This window comes from Lactuca sativa, chromosome 7 (assembly GCF_002870075.4).
Source record: "Lactuca sativa cultivar Salinas chromosome 7, Lsat_Salinas_v11, whole genome shotgun sequence".
In the NCBI taxonomy this organism is placed as follows: Eukaryota; Viridiplantae; Streptophyta; class Magnoliopsida; order Asterales; family Asteraceae; genus Lactuca; species Lactuca sativa.
Window position 1 is genome coordinate 43691959 of NC_056629.2, and position 17130 is coordinate 43709088.

The 17130-nt window shown below is 35.2% G+C and overlaps 2 protein-coding genes across 5 annotated transcripts; one reads left to right on the forward strand and one right to left on the reverse strand.

Annotated features, from left to right (window-relative positions):
• Positions 1-455: 455 nt before the first annotated feature.
• On the forward strand, positions 456-9694 carry LOC111906616 (187-kDa microtubule-associated protein AIR9). 4 transcript variants are annotated; one of them, XM_023902382.3, is made up of 37 exons: positions 456-609; positions 735-827; positions 1037-1859; positions 1983-2051; positions 2196-2261; positions 2374-2445; positions 2537-2602; positions 2705-2767; positions 2841-2906; positions 3018-3117; positions 3266-3367; positions 3447-3679; positions 3772-3886; positions 3967-4087; positions 4164-4339; positions 4542-4677; positions 4765-4865; positions 4936-4983; positions 5068-5252; positions 5351-5468; positions 5537-5664; positions 5767-5935; positions 6002-6120; positions 6206-6374; positions 6455-6539; positions 6638-6711; positions 6790-7111; positions 7179-7508; positions 7610-7683; positions 7774-7912; positions 8021-8196; positions 8287-8442; positions 8535-8666; positions 8756-8814; positions 8919-8951; positions 9048-9179; positions 9275-9694. In XM_023902382.3, the coding sequence occupies exons 3-37, from the start codon at positions 1092-1094 to the stop codon at positions 9449-9451; spliced, it is 5079 nt and encodes a 1692-aa protein (XP_023758150.1). In that variant the 5' UTR covers positions 456-609; positions 735-827; positions 1037-1091; the 3' UTR covers positions 9452-9694. The 4 variants fall into 4 exon arrangements, with proteins under 4 accessions (XP_023758150.1, XP_023758154.1, XP_023758152.1 ...); XM_023902386.3 differs by having other exon boundaries at positions 457-609; positions 6793-7111; XM_023902384.3 differs by lacking the exon at positions 735-827 and having other exon boundaries at positions 457-609.
• A 1185-nt stretch (positions 9695-10879) lies between these two features.
• LOC111906615 (uncharacterized) lies at positions 10880-12104 on the reverse strand. Its single transcript, XM_023902381.3, has 2 exons — positions 11688-12104; positions 10880-11076 (listed from the first exon to the last, which is right to left on the reverse strand). The coding sequence occupies exons 1-2, from the start codon at positions 12042-12044 to the stop codon at positions 11047-11049; spliced, it is 387 nt and encodes a 128-aa protein (XP_023758149.1). The 5' UTR covers positions 12045-12104; the 3' UTR covers positions 10880-11046.
• Positions 12105-17130: the final 5026 nt, after the last annotated feature.

Sequence of the window (17130 nt, forward strand, 5' to 3'; positions counted from 1 at the left end):
TATTTGAGTTTTTTTTTTCATTGTGTTATTTATCACAACAACTTTTCATGAACATACTACACTCTCGATTTGAATGACGGAAAATTATACTTTTTAGTTTCAAAGTAAATTATTCGGTGAAAAATTATGGGGGAAATATTATACATTTAGATTTTCGTAGGTGTTTTGTGAAAATCTCAAAAAAAAAAAAAAAAAGAAAAAAAAGGCAAGACGCATAGATTTTCGTAGATGTTTATAGCTATTTTGATAATTTTTTATTTTTATGACTATTTTATGAAAAACTTAAAAGAAAACTATTATTGTCCTTTTCTCTTATTTAAATAACACATAATTATCTTTCTATAAATTACTAATGTATTTATTTGGCGTGCGTATAATATATTTATATTATATGCCGCGCGCGAAAACAAAACTTGTTGGAAAATTTGGCTACTTTCCCCCCCACCAGGTGACCCATCGCCATCACTTTCCTCAATCAGACCCACCCATTCCTCTCTCTTAATCCAGATTTGTTGCTATAATCAAGCCCTAGTTCAGCTAATTCTACAGCAAACAAACAATCTTCCAACTGTAATCCTCAGATCTGCACTGACATTTCAGTACACACAGGTGCGCCCACATTATCATTTACCTTTTTTATTTTGCTCAAGAAGTAGCACGACTGTTGTCTTCGATACTTGTTTATGTTCATAGTATAGTAGTCATAAATGTTCTGATTTTGACTTTTCATGTAGACGATTACTTGCAATTTCTACACTCGCTGTCACTTTCTGCTTAACAAGTAGCACAATTTCTCTCATGGATTGTTGTTTTTGCTCATTGTAGTGGTAACTCTTCCAATTTTTTACTTTTTATTACACGACTTGTGTATTTCTGCCGGTTTATACTCCGACCGTCCCTTTAGATTCGCAGGCATCAAACCACAACATTTTGCTCAGAAATTGGCATAATACTTCCCATGAATCGTTGTTTATGTTCACTGTAGCGGATTCGCATTGTAATTGTTCTCACTGGTCGTTGTTTATGTTCTTTGCAGCGTTAAGTAAGGCAGCTGATTTTGGTGGTGGGAAGTTTATTAATTTAAGAGTGAAATGGAAGGGGAAGAGGGATCTTTAGACAAGGTCCCGATTTCTGTCACAAAGACACAGTCTTCAGCTGAAAGTGTGAAAGCAGCAAGAAGTGTTACAAAACCAACTGTGTCGTCTTCTTTGAAAGTCTCAGGTTCTATTACTGGAACTACCCGAAAGAAGATAGAACCCAAGGGCGCTTCAAACATGGTCAAATCAACTACAAGGAAACCAACCGTAGATCATGGCAATACTACTTCCAATTCCGCCCCTGCCATTCGAAGGAATAGCACTGGGAGTTTACCTGAAAAACAACAGCAACTTCCGGTTAAGAAACAGATCAGTAGTGGTGGTGGTTCAGCTGTTGGAAGGAAGATTAGTTCTTTGACCACAACCGAGCCATTGAGGAGGTCTCTTCCTGAAGCCCATAAGAGCTCACAACCTTCTTCTCCTATTGTTAGAGCTTCAAGAACCATGGGCAGTAAATCTGAAGCAAGCAAGGGACAATCTTCTCTTACATCTAATGTTAAATCATCTCCATCACTTTCTTCATCATCATCATCAAGAATTCCTTCAACATCCATCGACAGCACTGCAAGCAGCACAACCAGGAAGTCAATTTCAAAGCTCTCATCATCTGCAGTTTCCAGTGGATCAAAATCCGGGTCTCTATCATCTTCCCGTGAAAGAATGTCAACTTCATCAAGTCAAAGGAAAGCAGCAACTCCTGAAATCAGGATATCTCGTTTGATCATGCTTCCCCAAGTTGAGACTAAAGCTAATGATGATGTGGTAAGCACGTAAAGTTTACTAATCTTGTTGCCTGTTTTGTTTAAAAGCTCCACTGTAATCCCCAGTGTACTGATCATCGTACTCTCTTTCATCTTTCCTTTTTTTTTTTTCTCACTATATCAGAGATTGGATCTTAGGGGTCACAGAATCCGTAGTCTGAAAGCTGGCATGAACATGTCTCCTAATTTAGAGGTAAGCTGATATGTACATTTAATTTTGATTTCCATTTATTGTATTCGTCTTCTGTATAGTTAATCTCTATTTATATTCATATAAATTGTTTTGTGCATTTACTAGAGAAGCCTATGATTGATATTCTTTTGTGGGCTGTGGCAGTTTGTTTATCTCAGGGACAACCTTTTATCTTCATTAGAAGGCATTGAAATACTGAAGCGGGTTAAGGTTAGTATGCATATTTTCTTTTCCTTCTCCCCCAAACAATTAGGGCATTTGACATATGAAATTATCTTCAGTATATGATGATTTTAAAATGAATGTTGTGGCCTATCTACAGGTTCTTGATTTGAGCTTTAATGATTTCAAAGGGCCAGGGTTTGAACCACTTGAAGCCTGTAAAGCCTTGCAGGTTAGTGCCTCACATTGTATTCATATCTGATATGAGTGTTGATATTGAACTTATTTTTAACTATATTTCTTTTTTCTTTCAATTTTTTTAGCAACTTTACCTTGCTGGGAATCAAATCACCTCACTGACATCACTTCCTGCACTTCCAAATTTGGAGGTCCATGCTCTTATTATACTTTTCTCTGATAAGATAGCAACAAAGTTATTGCTTTATCAACATTTCATGAAGCCTATAATTTTTTTTCTTTTCTTGTTCCAGTTTCTTTCAGTTGCACAAAACAAGTTAAAGTCTCTTTCAATGGCAAGCCAGCCACGATTACAGGTTTCTTTCACCCTATAATTAGTTTTCTCTCTTTGACTTTTTATGTCATTCTCTGACCTTTGGTTATTTACAGGTGTTAGCTGCCAGCAAGAATAGAGTATCAACACTAAAGGGTTTTCCATGTCTGCCATCACTAGAGGCAAGCTCACTTTTATATCATTATTTTACTATTAAAGCTAAATCAATATGCTGTCACACAAACATGCTTAAAAGGTTTACTTGATATATATGATATTCCTATATGTTGCAGCATTTACGGTTGGAGGAGAATCCTGTACTTGAAATGCCACATGTAGAAGCAGCTTCTATTTTGCTTGTTGGCCCAACTCTGAAAAAGTTCAATGACAGAGGTATGTGTATATGTTTGTTTAATCAACCAAATATGTGTATTATCTAAGAATATCAACTTTTTTTTTTTAATTTTTTTTTTATATATTTTATATCCGAAGTTTCCATCAACTGTCTCCTAACATGAATCTTACTTTATATTTTTGCTAGATCTTTCTCATAAAGAGATTACATTCGCGAAAAATTATCCTCCGCAAACAGCAGTTTGCATAGCAAAAGGTTGGGAGTTTTGCCCGAGAGATCAAGCCCTAGGTGAGCTTTATGGGATTTCTTCTGTTCATAATATTATTAGTTGACTACTATTTGACCAGAGTCTTTTAATTTAAAACAGAGTCAACTTTTCATTTTCTGGTCGAACAATGGAAAGACCATTTTCCACCTGGGTACATGCTCATGGAAGCCTCAGTTGATCAACCATTTGAAGAAGATGCTTGTTTCTGTCATTTTCTTTTTACCAAAGATAAAATAAATAATGACGAGTCAGAATTAGTTTTGCATTATCAATGGTTCATTGGATCCACACCTCTTTCAAACTTCACTCCAATTCCAAATGCTACAGCTGAGGTAATTACTCATTAGTGGTTCTTTTTTGAATTATTGCTTTTAATGACATCTCACTTTGTGCAACTGTTTTTTTTTTTTTTCTTTTTGCTTAGGTGTACTGGCCAAAACGTGATAATGTGGCCAAGATTTTGAAGGTGGAGTGTACTCCTGTATTAGGAGATACCAAATATCCCCCTATATTTGCTATATCTTCACCAGTCTCCCCAGGTAAATAACGAAAACCCTAAACCTTAAACAGTCTTTCCCGATTGTGTCATTTAGATATCAGTTTTAACTTTTTTGTGTAGGAACCAGATGCCCAAAGGTTTTGAAGCTTGATGTGCGTGGAGAACTAGTGGAGGGAAACATAATTACAGGCCACCCAGAGGTTGCATGGTGTGGTGGGACCCCAGCAAAAGGCATTTCTAGGTAAGCCATATTCATTCATATAATGTAATTTGACTTATCAACAGAAGGCTTAATTAATACTTGTTACTTTTTTCAGTTGGTTAAGGAGAAGATGGAATAGTAGTCCAGTGGTGATTTCTGGTGCTGAAAATGAGGAGTATTTATTGACTCTGGATGACATTGGTTCATGTCTAGTTTATATGTACACTCCTGTAACAGAAGAAGGAACCAAAGGAGAGCCTCAATATGCAATCACAGATTATATAAAGCCTGGTATGTTCTTTGGTGTTTATTATAGCATTCTACTTTCATTTCTGCAAATCTACCGAATTATAGCAATGCCACTCAAATACAATCTATAATAGGGTAAATGTTTCAAAGTATAATGTCCTAATAAGAAAAAGAACTCAAAAGTACAATGCTATAATTGAAATTCAATGGTACTCAAGCGGCTAAAATGTTTTCTTACTTGCAGCTGCCCCATCAGTTAACAATGTGCAAATAATTGGAGACATTGTGGAAGGAAATGCCATTAGTGGGACAGGTGTCTACTTTGGAGGAAAAGAAGGACCAAGCAAGTTTGAATGGCTGCGTGAGAATAAAGATACAGGGTTTGTAATTTGTACTCTTTTTCTTTAATTGTATTCTTTTTCTATTTCTTTTTTCTAATAAATTCTACAATTATGTTGTCTTAACAGAGACTTTGTCCTGGTGCTAACTGGAACAACAGAGTATAATTTGTCCAAGGAAGATGTTGGTTCCCGTTTGGCTTTTGTATATCATCCTGTGAACTTTGAAGGTCAGTCCACGTATTTCTTGTTTTTATTTTATTTTATTTTATATAATTCGATTATTTATTGGACTTTCAGGCCAGGAAGGAAAATCCACTTCAGCACTATCTCCAATAGTCAAACGAGGTACTTATATACATCTAACACTACCCGTTGATTAAAAATTGACCCCGTTTATTTACTTCATTTTTCTTCTGATTACAATTTCAGCTCCACCAAAAGTAACAAACTTGAAGATAATCGGTGATTTAAGGGAAGGAAGTAAGATTACAGTGACTGGTAATGTAACTGGAGCTACAGAAACTTCTAGTAGAGTACAATGGTTCAAAACATTTTCCTCAATTCTTGATGGTGAAAATGGTCTAGAAGCAGTAAGCACATCCAAATTGGCCAAGGTTAGTGGTCTTTAACTAATTAACTCTTATGATCTTATCATGGACACTTATAAAAACACATGATTTTAGTTGATTAATTATAAGTATTTCCATTTCAGGCTTTTCGCATACCCTTAGGAGCTGTTGGATGTTACATTGTTGCCAAATTTACCCCTGTGAATACAGATGGTGAATCTGGTGAACCAGCTTACATTATATCGGATCGATCAGTGGAAAGTAAGCGAATCTTATATACTTTTTTGATAGTAACTTTTTGTGTAACATGTTTGTTAAATCTTTTGCAGATCTTCCCCCGAATTTAAATTTCTTATCAATAACCGGCGACTACTCTGAAGGTGGAATACTAACAGCATCTTACGGGTACATAGGAGGTCATGAAGGAAAGAGTATTTATAATTGGTATCTTCATGAGGTAATAAAACTGTTTGTTTGTTTTTTTTTTTTTCTGTGATATACATAATATATCATCGACTGTATCATTTTTTTTATTAAAATTTCATGATTATATTTGCAGGTTGAGACTGAGCCTGGTGTGGTGATACCTGAGGCTTCTGGTCGCCTTCAGTATAATGTCACAAAAGATGCCATTGGTAAATTTATCTCCTTTACATGTACTCCATTACGTGATGATGGAATTATAGGGGAGTCAAGAACTTGCATGGGGCAAGAGCGTGTTCAACCAGGTAATTAATTACATTTTTCACATTTTGTTTTTTTTTCTTACTTATTATTAATTATTCTCATAATAGGAAGCCCTAGATTGATGTCGTTACAAGTGGTTGGAACCCCAGTTGAAGGCACTACATTATCTGTTAACAAACAATACTGGGGTGGTGAAGAAGGAGAATCTGTTTTTCGCTGGTTTAGGGTATTGTTTGTGATAATTATTAATTCACAGTTTTTTTTAGTATTGACATTTTATATAGTTTATTAATTGGTAGTCCTATGTGCAGACTAGCTTAGATGGTATGCAAAGTGAAGTTGCAGATGCTGCCACGTCATCATACTTGCTTTCACTTGATGATATTGGTTTTTCTATATCGGTTTCATGTGAACCTGTGAGAAAGGATTTGGCGCGTGGTCCTATTGTATTATCTGAACAAATTGGACCAATATCTTCTGGTATTTTGCTATATCTTTTGTAGTATCACACTGCTTTAATTTTATTTAGTATAGAAAACTCTGAATGGTTTATCTTTTAGGGCCACCAACTTGCAAGTCACTTGAGTTTCGTGGGTCAATGGTTGAAGGAGGACAGTTGACCTTCATTGCATCTTATAGCGGAGGGTAAGACAAGCCCATTAAAAAATCCAATATATGACAAATTATTAGTCACATCTACTTTGTTGTGTTGTTTTAAAGTTTGTTTATGTGATTCTTTTCAGGGAGAAAGGAGCTTGCTTCTTCGAATGGTTTAGAGTGAAGGATAATGGTAGCAAGGAGAAACTACATTCTGAAGGTGAGTTTTTGCCTAATATATCTTATCACTTATATGCACAGTTAGCTTGCTAAACAGGTGTTGTACATACATTCTTAGCAGATCATTTGGATTTGACTCTAGAGGAAGTAGGAACATGTGTGGAGCTTGTTTATACACCTGTACGAGCAGATGGAGTTAAAGGAAGCCCAAAAAGTACTATATCTAGTCCTATTTCTCCTGGTGATCCTACAGGTGTCAAACTTGTAATTCCTGATTGCTGTGAGGCCCAAGTTGTGGTTCCTTTAAAGACATATTTTGGTGGACAAGAAGGTGAAGGAAATTACATCTGGTACAGAACTCGGTCAAAGCTTGATGCATTGACACTCATGGATATATCAGAAAATGCTGGTGATGACGTGGCGACATGCGGGAAAACAACGTAAGCTTACTTATTCCACATGATATCCGGGATTAACTGATTTTAATATCAATTAACCTTTACACAGAATATACACTCCATCACTCGAAGATGTGGGAGCTTATTTGGCTTTGTATTGGGTCCCAACTCGCTCAGATGGAAAATCCGGGGAACCGTTGGTGTCCATTTGCAACAATCCAGTGGGTCCCGCTTTTCCGGAAGTTTCCAAAGTTGGTGTAAAGGCGTTGTCTTTAAGCAGTTATTCTGGTGAAGGAGAGTATTTTGGTGGTTATGAAGGAGAAAGCATCTTTAGTTGGTATAGAAAAACTATAGAGGGAACAATTGTTTTAATCGATGGTGCCCACTCAAAAACTTATCAAGTTTCAGATTCAGATTACACCTGTCGATTATTATTCGGGTAATTAATTTCTTAATTTCTCTACCCCTTTTATTTAATTCACTGTTAATATCTCGGCATATACTTCTATTAAAAAAAAACTTGTTTTCTACATTTTAAAGGTATACGCCTGTTCGTAGCGATTCGGTTGTTGGTGAGCTGAAGTTGTCCGAGCCAACTGACGTAATTCTCCCAGGTACTAATTTTGTATTTTTCTGGATTTATTTTATATATTTTTCTTAAAATACATTTTTTTTTGTTTTATAAATATTATGTTATATTTCAGAGATTCCAAGAATTGAGATGCTTGCGCTCACTGGTAAGGCTGTTGAAAGGGAAGTATTGACTGCCACTGAAGTTATCCCAAAGAGTGATGCTCAACAGAATGTATGGCAAAAGTACAAGAAACATGTCAGATACCAATGGTATATTAACTATATTTTAATACTTGTACTGTTGTACATTATAAAACTTATTTTGTTTCGTATTTGCAAATATTAAATACTTGTGTATTAAAAATATAAAAAACACAGGTACATTTGTTCAGAAGAGAACAAATCCTTTGAGCCATTACAATCACAATGTTCTTGTTCGTATAAGCTGCGATTTGATGACATTGGTAGTCGCTTCAAATGTGAGTGCATTGTAACAGATACATTTGGAAGATCGAGTGAACCAGCATATTCCGAAACTGCCCCTGTTTCACCAGGTCTTATTTCTTTTCCATTCTGTCATTTCTTTTACTTCTCTAATTTCTATCAATATATAAAAATGTTTCTTGGATTTTGAATTTTTTCAGGGATTCCTAAAATAGAGAAGCTGGAAATTGAAGGGAGAGGTTTCCATACTAACTTATATGCAGTTCGTGGTAATTATAGTGGAGGAAAAGAGGGTAAGAGTAAAATCCAGTGGCTTAGATCAATGGTTGGAAGTCCAGATCTTATTTCTATTCCAGGTATCTTTTTTCTTAATTTTATAATTAAAAAAAAATAGGAGAAAGAAAATGAAATGTTGTTTTATAAATGGTTTGTTTTTATTGTATTGTAGGTGAAACAGGAAGGATGTATGAAGCAAATGTAGATGATGTGGGATACAGGTTGGTTGCCATTTATACCCCCGTAAGAGAAGATGGAACTGAGGGATGTCCAGTTTCTGCTTCAACTGAACCAATAACTGTTGGTAAGCCTCAAACCACTTTTATAAATTTTTAATGGTGATTTTTTTTGTGTATTTTTCCTAAATTTATTTTACACCATGCCTACTTGTAGAACCTGATGTTCTTAAAGAAGTAAAGCAGAAGCTTGATCTTGGATCTGTCAAGTTTGAGGTATGAATATGTTAAATTTAAACCTCATCTGTTTATTGCCATGGGGCAAAAGACGTAAATGCCCTTCTCAAGAACTCACCAGCTTTGTGTCTTTTTTTCAACAGGCATTATGTGACAAGGACAGATCTTCGAAGAAGGTAGTTGTTTTTCTTGATGCATGTGAGGGTGGGATAGGGGCAAAATTGTCCACTTTGAACATGGGACTATTCTAACTTGTGCTTTTATTATTGAAGGTTTCTGGGGTGAGTAGTCTTGAGAGAAGAATTTTGGAAGTTAATAGGAAAAGAGTGAAGGTTGTGAAGCCTGGTTCCAAGACTTCTTTCCCAACAACTGAGATTCGTGGAAGCTATACCCCTCCATTCCATGTAAGAAATAGCAATGTAGTTTTACTTTGAAAAATATACCTAATAATATTGAATATTTGAGTTGATTATTATTAATATGTGATAAACTTGTGTAGGTGGAGACTTTTGGGAATGACCAACATAGGCTGAAGATTGTTGTAGACAGTGAGAATGAAGTAGAATTAATGGTTCAGACACGACACATGAGAGATGTGATTGTGTTAGTTATCAGAGGCTTTGCTCAACGATTCAACAGTACTTCCCTCAACTCCCTCCTCAAGCTTGATGCATGAGATCAAGTGACCAAATCTTTGTATATTTCAGCTTCTACACATGATTGTTTGCTTCGCGTTCATTGTTAAATATCCCATTAAGACAAAAAAAAAAAAAAAAAGAGAAGAGAAAACAGTATATATTATTGTGATGTTTGTTGTAGGGATGTACATTTAACTTATCGGTTTTTTGAATGTGCTCTTCCATACTCTTACTTGTGTGGCTTGTTTTTGATGAAACTAAATGAATGACTATTGAATGAATCTTTTGATTGGATCAAGAAAAGAGGTCTTAAGAGAGAAAGTGTTGGTTTTCATTTAAATTCACCAAGTGTTGATTTTTGAATTATTTTCCAAAATTCATTTAGAGCATCCACAATAAGAGCTTTTCCAAAGCTTTCACTTTGGAAAAGCTCTCTCCTTATTGTGAAAGCTTTTTCAGTACATTGTGGGTCCTATATATATTCAACTAATTACAACCTAACATGTTATATCAAAAGCATTAGAATAATATAAATCTATTTGATGAGTCATGAAAAAGTATATTAAAAAGCTCTCTTATTGTGGTTCTTAGTTGAGCTTTTTTGATTGATAATGTGGCTATTACATGACACCAAAATGTTTTGTGAAAAAACTCTCGTATTGTAAATACTCGTGTTAAAACAACATTTTATCATAAACATAAATACAACATGAAGTAAATTCTATTACAATTTGGTCTAATACATATCAAATATAGTACAACGCTAGAGATGACAAAAATACCATAACCCATAACTTTTGGGATGAATTTTGTGCCGGGTAAATGGTTATGTGACCCAGTATGGGACTTTTTCTGAAAATTTTGCAGGTTTGTGATGGTTATGGTATTAAGGATATATTTGCCGGATTACGTGGTCTCATTTACCTGTCCTGAAACCATTTGTATTTTATAATATTTATATTTTTATTATCAACATATATGATTTCAAAATATATTATAATATTATATGTGATATTATAAATGTAAAGTTTTTTATGTAATTACTTCATCAAATGGAAATGATGATATTGATTAGTTTATCAAGTAATTCAAATATTATAAGTACGTATGGTTAACATTTTTTAGATATTATACTTGATGTTATTAGAAATTGGAATTATGAAAAAGTTCAAGTCTGTCTTTTTAAAATGAGATTGTGATCAAGTTTTCAATAATGAAAATTACAACATCTAAGTTTAATTTTTAAGATCATAAATGGGATACCTGCTACCCGTGGGTATATACTAACCGGGTAGCCGACGGGGTGGGACCGGGTTTGGGATACAATTTTGTAATAGTATTATGATGACTTTTTTTTTTTATTATTTGTGTGACAAAAATGCATAATAGCTGCTTAAGGCAGCATGTGCCTCTAATGATCCTATTTGATCTTGTCAAGATTCTTATTATTACAAAATGGCCAAAAATGAAATGGTAAAGTAAAGCTTGATTGGAACCACAAGTTTTAAGTTTAAAACAAAGGATGTTTATGTTGATTCCAATACAAAACTGTTTTGAATTGTAATTAATCTGCAAACATGAAGTAATCATCATTCATCCACTTCATTATCCTATAAAGATGGAAAGTTTTCAGCTATTGCTTCTTGTCTTCTGCTTTCCTTGGCTGAGAAAAGAAAAAGAGAACATATTGATCAACTTTAACGGAATGCATATAGCTCTCGTGTGCATAGAATAGCAACATACTTTCATTTCATATTTATACGTTTCATGTTACATATTGCTATTCTTGGTAACGAACTGTAAGTATGTTGCTATTTTGAGTAAAAAGAATATGAATTATGTTGCTATTATGGGTAACAAAATAAAGTACATTGCCTATACCAGTCGTGAGAGTAAGGTGTGTTCCTATTTCCTAGAATCTGCCTTTCTTATACTATACTAACTAAGCAGATAAACAATCAGATCTTAAAAAGAAGGAGATCTGATTAGATGGCATATGAAGTTTAGGAGAAGGGATAAACCTAGATTACCTCAAAGAAAAGTAAAGAACTTCCTAGCTTATTGGATTAAGTCATGTCCCAATTGTTCAGTTCTTTAGATCAATGTATCCAATAGTATCCATATGTTTCAATTCGTATTGTCATTGAGGTCAATTTAGCTGTGTTAGAAAAAAGTTGATTCAACACAATTTCAAGCCAAGTGACGGTATCCTCAAACAACAATTACTTAATTCAAAGAGCAATAATCGACAAACCAGAAATGAATATTGAATACCTTGGTACCGGGGAACGATTGACGGAGCTCTTCCTCTGGAATAATAACAGGCCACTTCTCGCCGGCTTCACGAAACATTTGCTCAGTCTCCAGCTGCGTGCCTTTTTCCAGAATCATCTTCCTGATAGTCTGCGCAGGTGTGGAAGTGGCATCAAAAACCTCCTCGACTCCGTTCACGAACGTCACGGAGATCTGCGGTGGGTGGCTGTCAGTGCGGCGCTTCACCAATAGCTGACACGAAGGGTTTGATTCCTTCGCTGTTCGAGCATTGCACTGAGCCAAAAACTCCATACATGCCGCCGTGCGTGGGTCTAGGGCATTGAATTCGATCTTCACTTTTGATAAGAACTTCAACATGATTGATTCTCTTCTCTCCCAGGGTTTGTCTCGATGGACTGCACACCAAAATTGGAATTGGTATATTGGTTTTAATCAAAGTAGGAAAATAAGCCCTATACTATCAATCAATTTGCATAACTCATCCTTTCACTTTAAAAATAAACAGTTTCACTCCTCCAGTTTGTTAAAGTTCAAAATGGATACTAACGGGACTTGTATGCTAACTATAAACACACTTTATATGTAATTTTCATAAACATTATACCTAAGCATGTTAATGGGCGTAATTATAACTTGAATACATCCAAGACATTAAAGTATGATATCACATCATACAATAGTCACATTATAATGACTTGGCATCATTTTAGCAACATAATCATATTTACATCCACATACATCTTAGTGTAACAATTCTTTCTTAATATTCCAGCTATGGTGTTATAAAAGAACACGTAAACCACGTAATGACATATTATATATATATATATATATATATATATATATATATATATATATATATATATATATATATATATATATATATATATATATATATATATATATGTTGAGATCGGTTGAGAACTCAAAGTTTCCCGAGAACCCGAGAAACTAAAAATGGAGCGTTGGATTAAAAGTAATTCTTTAAGGACATGATCGTCATCTTACCAATCTCATTTAATGTTTAATTTTTTTTGTGTTATTTAATATATTAATATAAATGTCTAAAAATTAATAAAATAACTCAAAATTTTGGATTTATTTAAAAAAAAATTTTGATTTTTCTAAAAAAAATGGAGATTTTTTAATTTTTTTCAAAAAACATGAATTTAAAAAAAAATGAAAAAAATATTTTTTTTAAAAACTACATCTTTTTTTCAAAAAAAAACTGCATTTTTTCTAGAAAAAAACTATATTTTTTTTTCAAAATAACTGCATTTTTTTTTTCTTCAGAAAAACAACATTTTTTTCAAAAAAAAATGTGATTTTTATAAAAAAAAAAATGCAATTTTAAAAATCAATGTTTTTAGGTGCATATATGAATATTTTTTCAAATGCATATATGCATATTTCTTATACTATAATATTCGTAAGTAAATTATAAAAGATCTCATTTTTATTAATCAATCTATAACCATAATACAAGTATTTTATTCGATACAAAATAAAATATAAAATAACTACAAAGATTTTCAGTGTTATCATTTCTTCATATCAAATTTCCATATTTTCTTCAATTTATCACTTTTCACCTCTTCAATATTTTCCAACAATTCTTCAAAATCTACAGGAAAATAAAAAAAAAATTGATTAATGCAAGAACACGCACATGTATATATCTTGTAAGATTCTCATGTGATTATATATTGTGATACCCACATGTGATTGTATCTTTTAAGATTTAAATGTGAAATTCACAAGAAAATTTTAAAAAATAATTAACGAATAACACTTACACAAAATGCATGTGTACATATAGACGTAATTCATATGTGATTCACTTGTGATTTACATGTGAATCACATGTAATTGATATGTGAATCACTTGTGATTTACATGTGATTAATATGTGATTTACATATGAATCACATATAATTCATATGTGATTAACTTGTGAATCACATATAAGTCATAGGTAATTCACTTGTAATTCACATGTGAATCACAAATTAATTATATGTGAATCACATGCAATTCATATGTGAATTACATGTTATTTACATGTGAATCACATGTAATTCATATTTACATGTGAATCACAAGTGAATCATATGTGAATTACATGTGATTAATATGTGAATCACATGTGAAACATGTGTGAATTACATGTTATTTACATGTGAATCACATGTAATTATATGTGATTCACTTGTGATTTACATCACATATAAATTACATGTGAATCACATGTAATTTATACGTGAATCACATGTAATTCATATGTGATTCACTTGTGATTTACATGTGAATCATATGTAAATTGCACGTGATTTACATGTAAATCACGTGTAATTCATATGTAAAGTTTGCAACCAAAATATTTCAATAAAATTATATTTTCATTTATATATTAAACTAATGGATTAGTTTATTGGTCACCGAATCAAAAATCAATGATGGAACAGAAAATATCCCAAAGATTAATTAAAATATACCTCTTTCCTCAATGTAAATTGACCAAAATCCAAACGAAAATGATTGTTATAATTTGATGAGGCATTTAATCTTATAGGAATTCTAATTTTTTGAGCATCAAGGTTAATATCAAGAGCAAATCTGCAAATGCAAGAAGAAATATAGGAAATTAGCAAACTTTTTTTTGTAACAATTTTATCAAAGAGCAAGATATTAGTTTCTCATATATATAGTTGAATTTAGTAAAATTCATCCAACTATACCTGCAAAGCAGTTGCTGTTTCATAAGCAACTTTAGGGCTAACAAAATTGTTCCTCTTCATAAATTCCAGAAAATGGAAGGAATTACATTCATTCAAGATTTGTCCATTACAATGGAATGATACATTCTACTGCAACAACGTGAAATTCAAAACAATTTTTCACTTTTTAATAACACAATTTCATTCATAAAAAGATTCCAATTCTCAAAGTGTCGCATAACAAATTCATAAAATCATATCCCAAGATCAAACATATAAAACTCCAATAGTGTGTACTGGTCATGTCGGCGCCTTCCCGCGATCCTCACTGGTACCTGAAACACATCACACAAACACTGTAAGCACAAGGCTTAGTAAGTTCCCCAAAATACCACATACAACACATATGCATCTCGAGGCTACAGTTCGACCCTCCGGTCGATGTGTCTCAGTGGGACCCTCCAGTCCCGTAGCTCGTTGGACCCTCTGGTCCGGTCATAGCTTGTTGGGCCCTTCGGTCCGGTCTGTATCGCTGGATCCTTCGGTCCGGTCTATATCGTTGGACCCTCCGGTCCGATCTATACAATCACATAGCATACATACATCACATTGCACGCAATCTCATACATACACATAGCACACAATACCCCCCGGTCTATACAAATATACCACTCTAGGTAATGTATAGTGAGAAGACTCACCTCGGGTATCTAGGATAATATCGCACTCGAACACACTAGTCTAGCCCTCGCCTAAACACATAACAACATTCTCAAATAAGTAATGGCTCTCAAAGGCTAGATTAGATCCAATCTACAATTCCACAGAAGGGCAAAATACCATTTTACCCTTCCCTGACCCTGAAAGTCCAAAGGTTGAACAAAACCCTAAAAGTCAACGGAAGTCAACAGAAGGCACTACGCGGCGCGTATCCTCTCTATATGTGGGGCGTATGCCGGCGAGTCACAAACGGGGTCTCAACCCCTTACACTGCGCGTACTGAGAGTTATGCCCAGCGTAAGTCTCAATTTCAGCCTTTCCTTGATTTTTGGTCTTAAACGGTTAAGACACTCATTCAACTTTCAGATCTGACTCATTCTAGACCTCTTATCCCATAAAGTCAGAACCTTTAAGCCTTTGCATGGCTGTAAAGGTCCTTACACCCTCTAACACTTTTCCTTTCTCAAAAGGTCTAGATCTCATGCATGGCTCAATATCCACGTCCAAGATTGCATTTATATGATCATACAACCCTTAAAGTCCTTAAATATGATAGATCTAGGCCAATGGAGACTATTTGCTCATAAAGTCTCCATCTTGGGACCAAAAACCCTAAATATTGGTCCAAGAAGCACACAACACAAATGACAAGCCAAGATTTGAGCTTTTTACCTCAGGAAGAAGCTCCAACCTTTGAAAAGCTCATATTTACTCTTGCTCACAACTTCTAGTCTACAAAAGGCCTCTACTTCTCTTCCACCACCTTGAAATGACACTTAGAAGCTTAGAACACCAACACACTAGCTAGAATCGAAGGAGGACTCTCTATAAGGGTTTCACTCTCTGGAATGGGGGATGAGGTCCAGGCCATAACATTCCTTTTTATAGTGCACAAGCGCCAAATTAGGGGTTTCACCTGGACTCGTTACGCCCAACGTAATCCTGGGTACGCCCAACATACCCAGGCGAGTCCGCATCCAAAATAAGCGCATGAGTACGCGCAGCGTATTTTCATGTATGCCTAGCGTACTCACAAGCCTAACAATTCATTTAAGGGCATAACTTGACAACTTGGGAAAACAAGAAGGGTTTAAGAAACACACCTGAATTCGGGATGCTATAAATCTCTCCCACTAGAACCAAACTTCGCCCTCGAAGTCTCATGCCGCGAACAATTCTGGATGCTGCTCCCGCATCTCTGACTCCGGCTCCCAAGTCAGCTCGGACCCTCTCCGATGTTGCCACTGGACCTGAACCAAAGGCACCTCTATGTTTCTCAGAATCTTGACCTTCCGGTCGAAGATCGCGATCGGTCTCTCAACATAATTCAGGCTCGCATTCACCAGAATATCCTCCAATGGTACCATTGCCGACTCGTCAGCAATACACTTCCTCAGTTAAGACACGTGGAAGGTATCATGAATATGGCTCAACTCTGCAAGTAGCTCCAAACGATATGCTACTCTGCCCACTCTCACGGACACTCTGAATGGGTCGATGTAACGGGGCCCCAGCTTGCCCCTCTTCCTGAACCGGATCACTCCTTTCCAAGGAGACACCTTAAGGAGTACAAGATCTCCGACCTGAAACTCGAGCTCAGATCATCGCCTGTCCGCATAACTCTTTTGGCGACTCTGAGCTGTCAACAATCTCTGCTTGACCTGTTGTATCTGCTCTGTCATCTGAAGCACTAACTCAGTGCTACCCAACACTCGTTGCCCGACCTCTCCCCAGCAGATGGGAGTCCGACACCTCCGTCCATACAATAACTCAAAGGGAGGCATACCGATACTCGAATGGTGGTTGTTGTTATAAGAAAACTCAGCCAATGGCAAGTGTGTGTCCCAACTTCCTCCGAAGTCCAACACGCATGCTCAGAGCATGTCCTCGAGCGTCTGAATCGTTTGCTCACTCTGCCCGTCCGTCTGTGGATGGTAGGCGGTACTGAAATGCAACCTCGTGCCCAACTCCTCATGGAACTTCTTCCAGAATCTGGAAGTGAAACG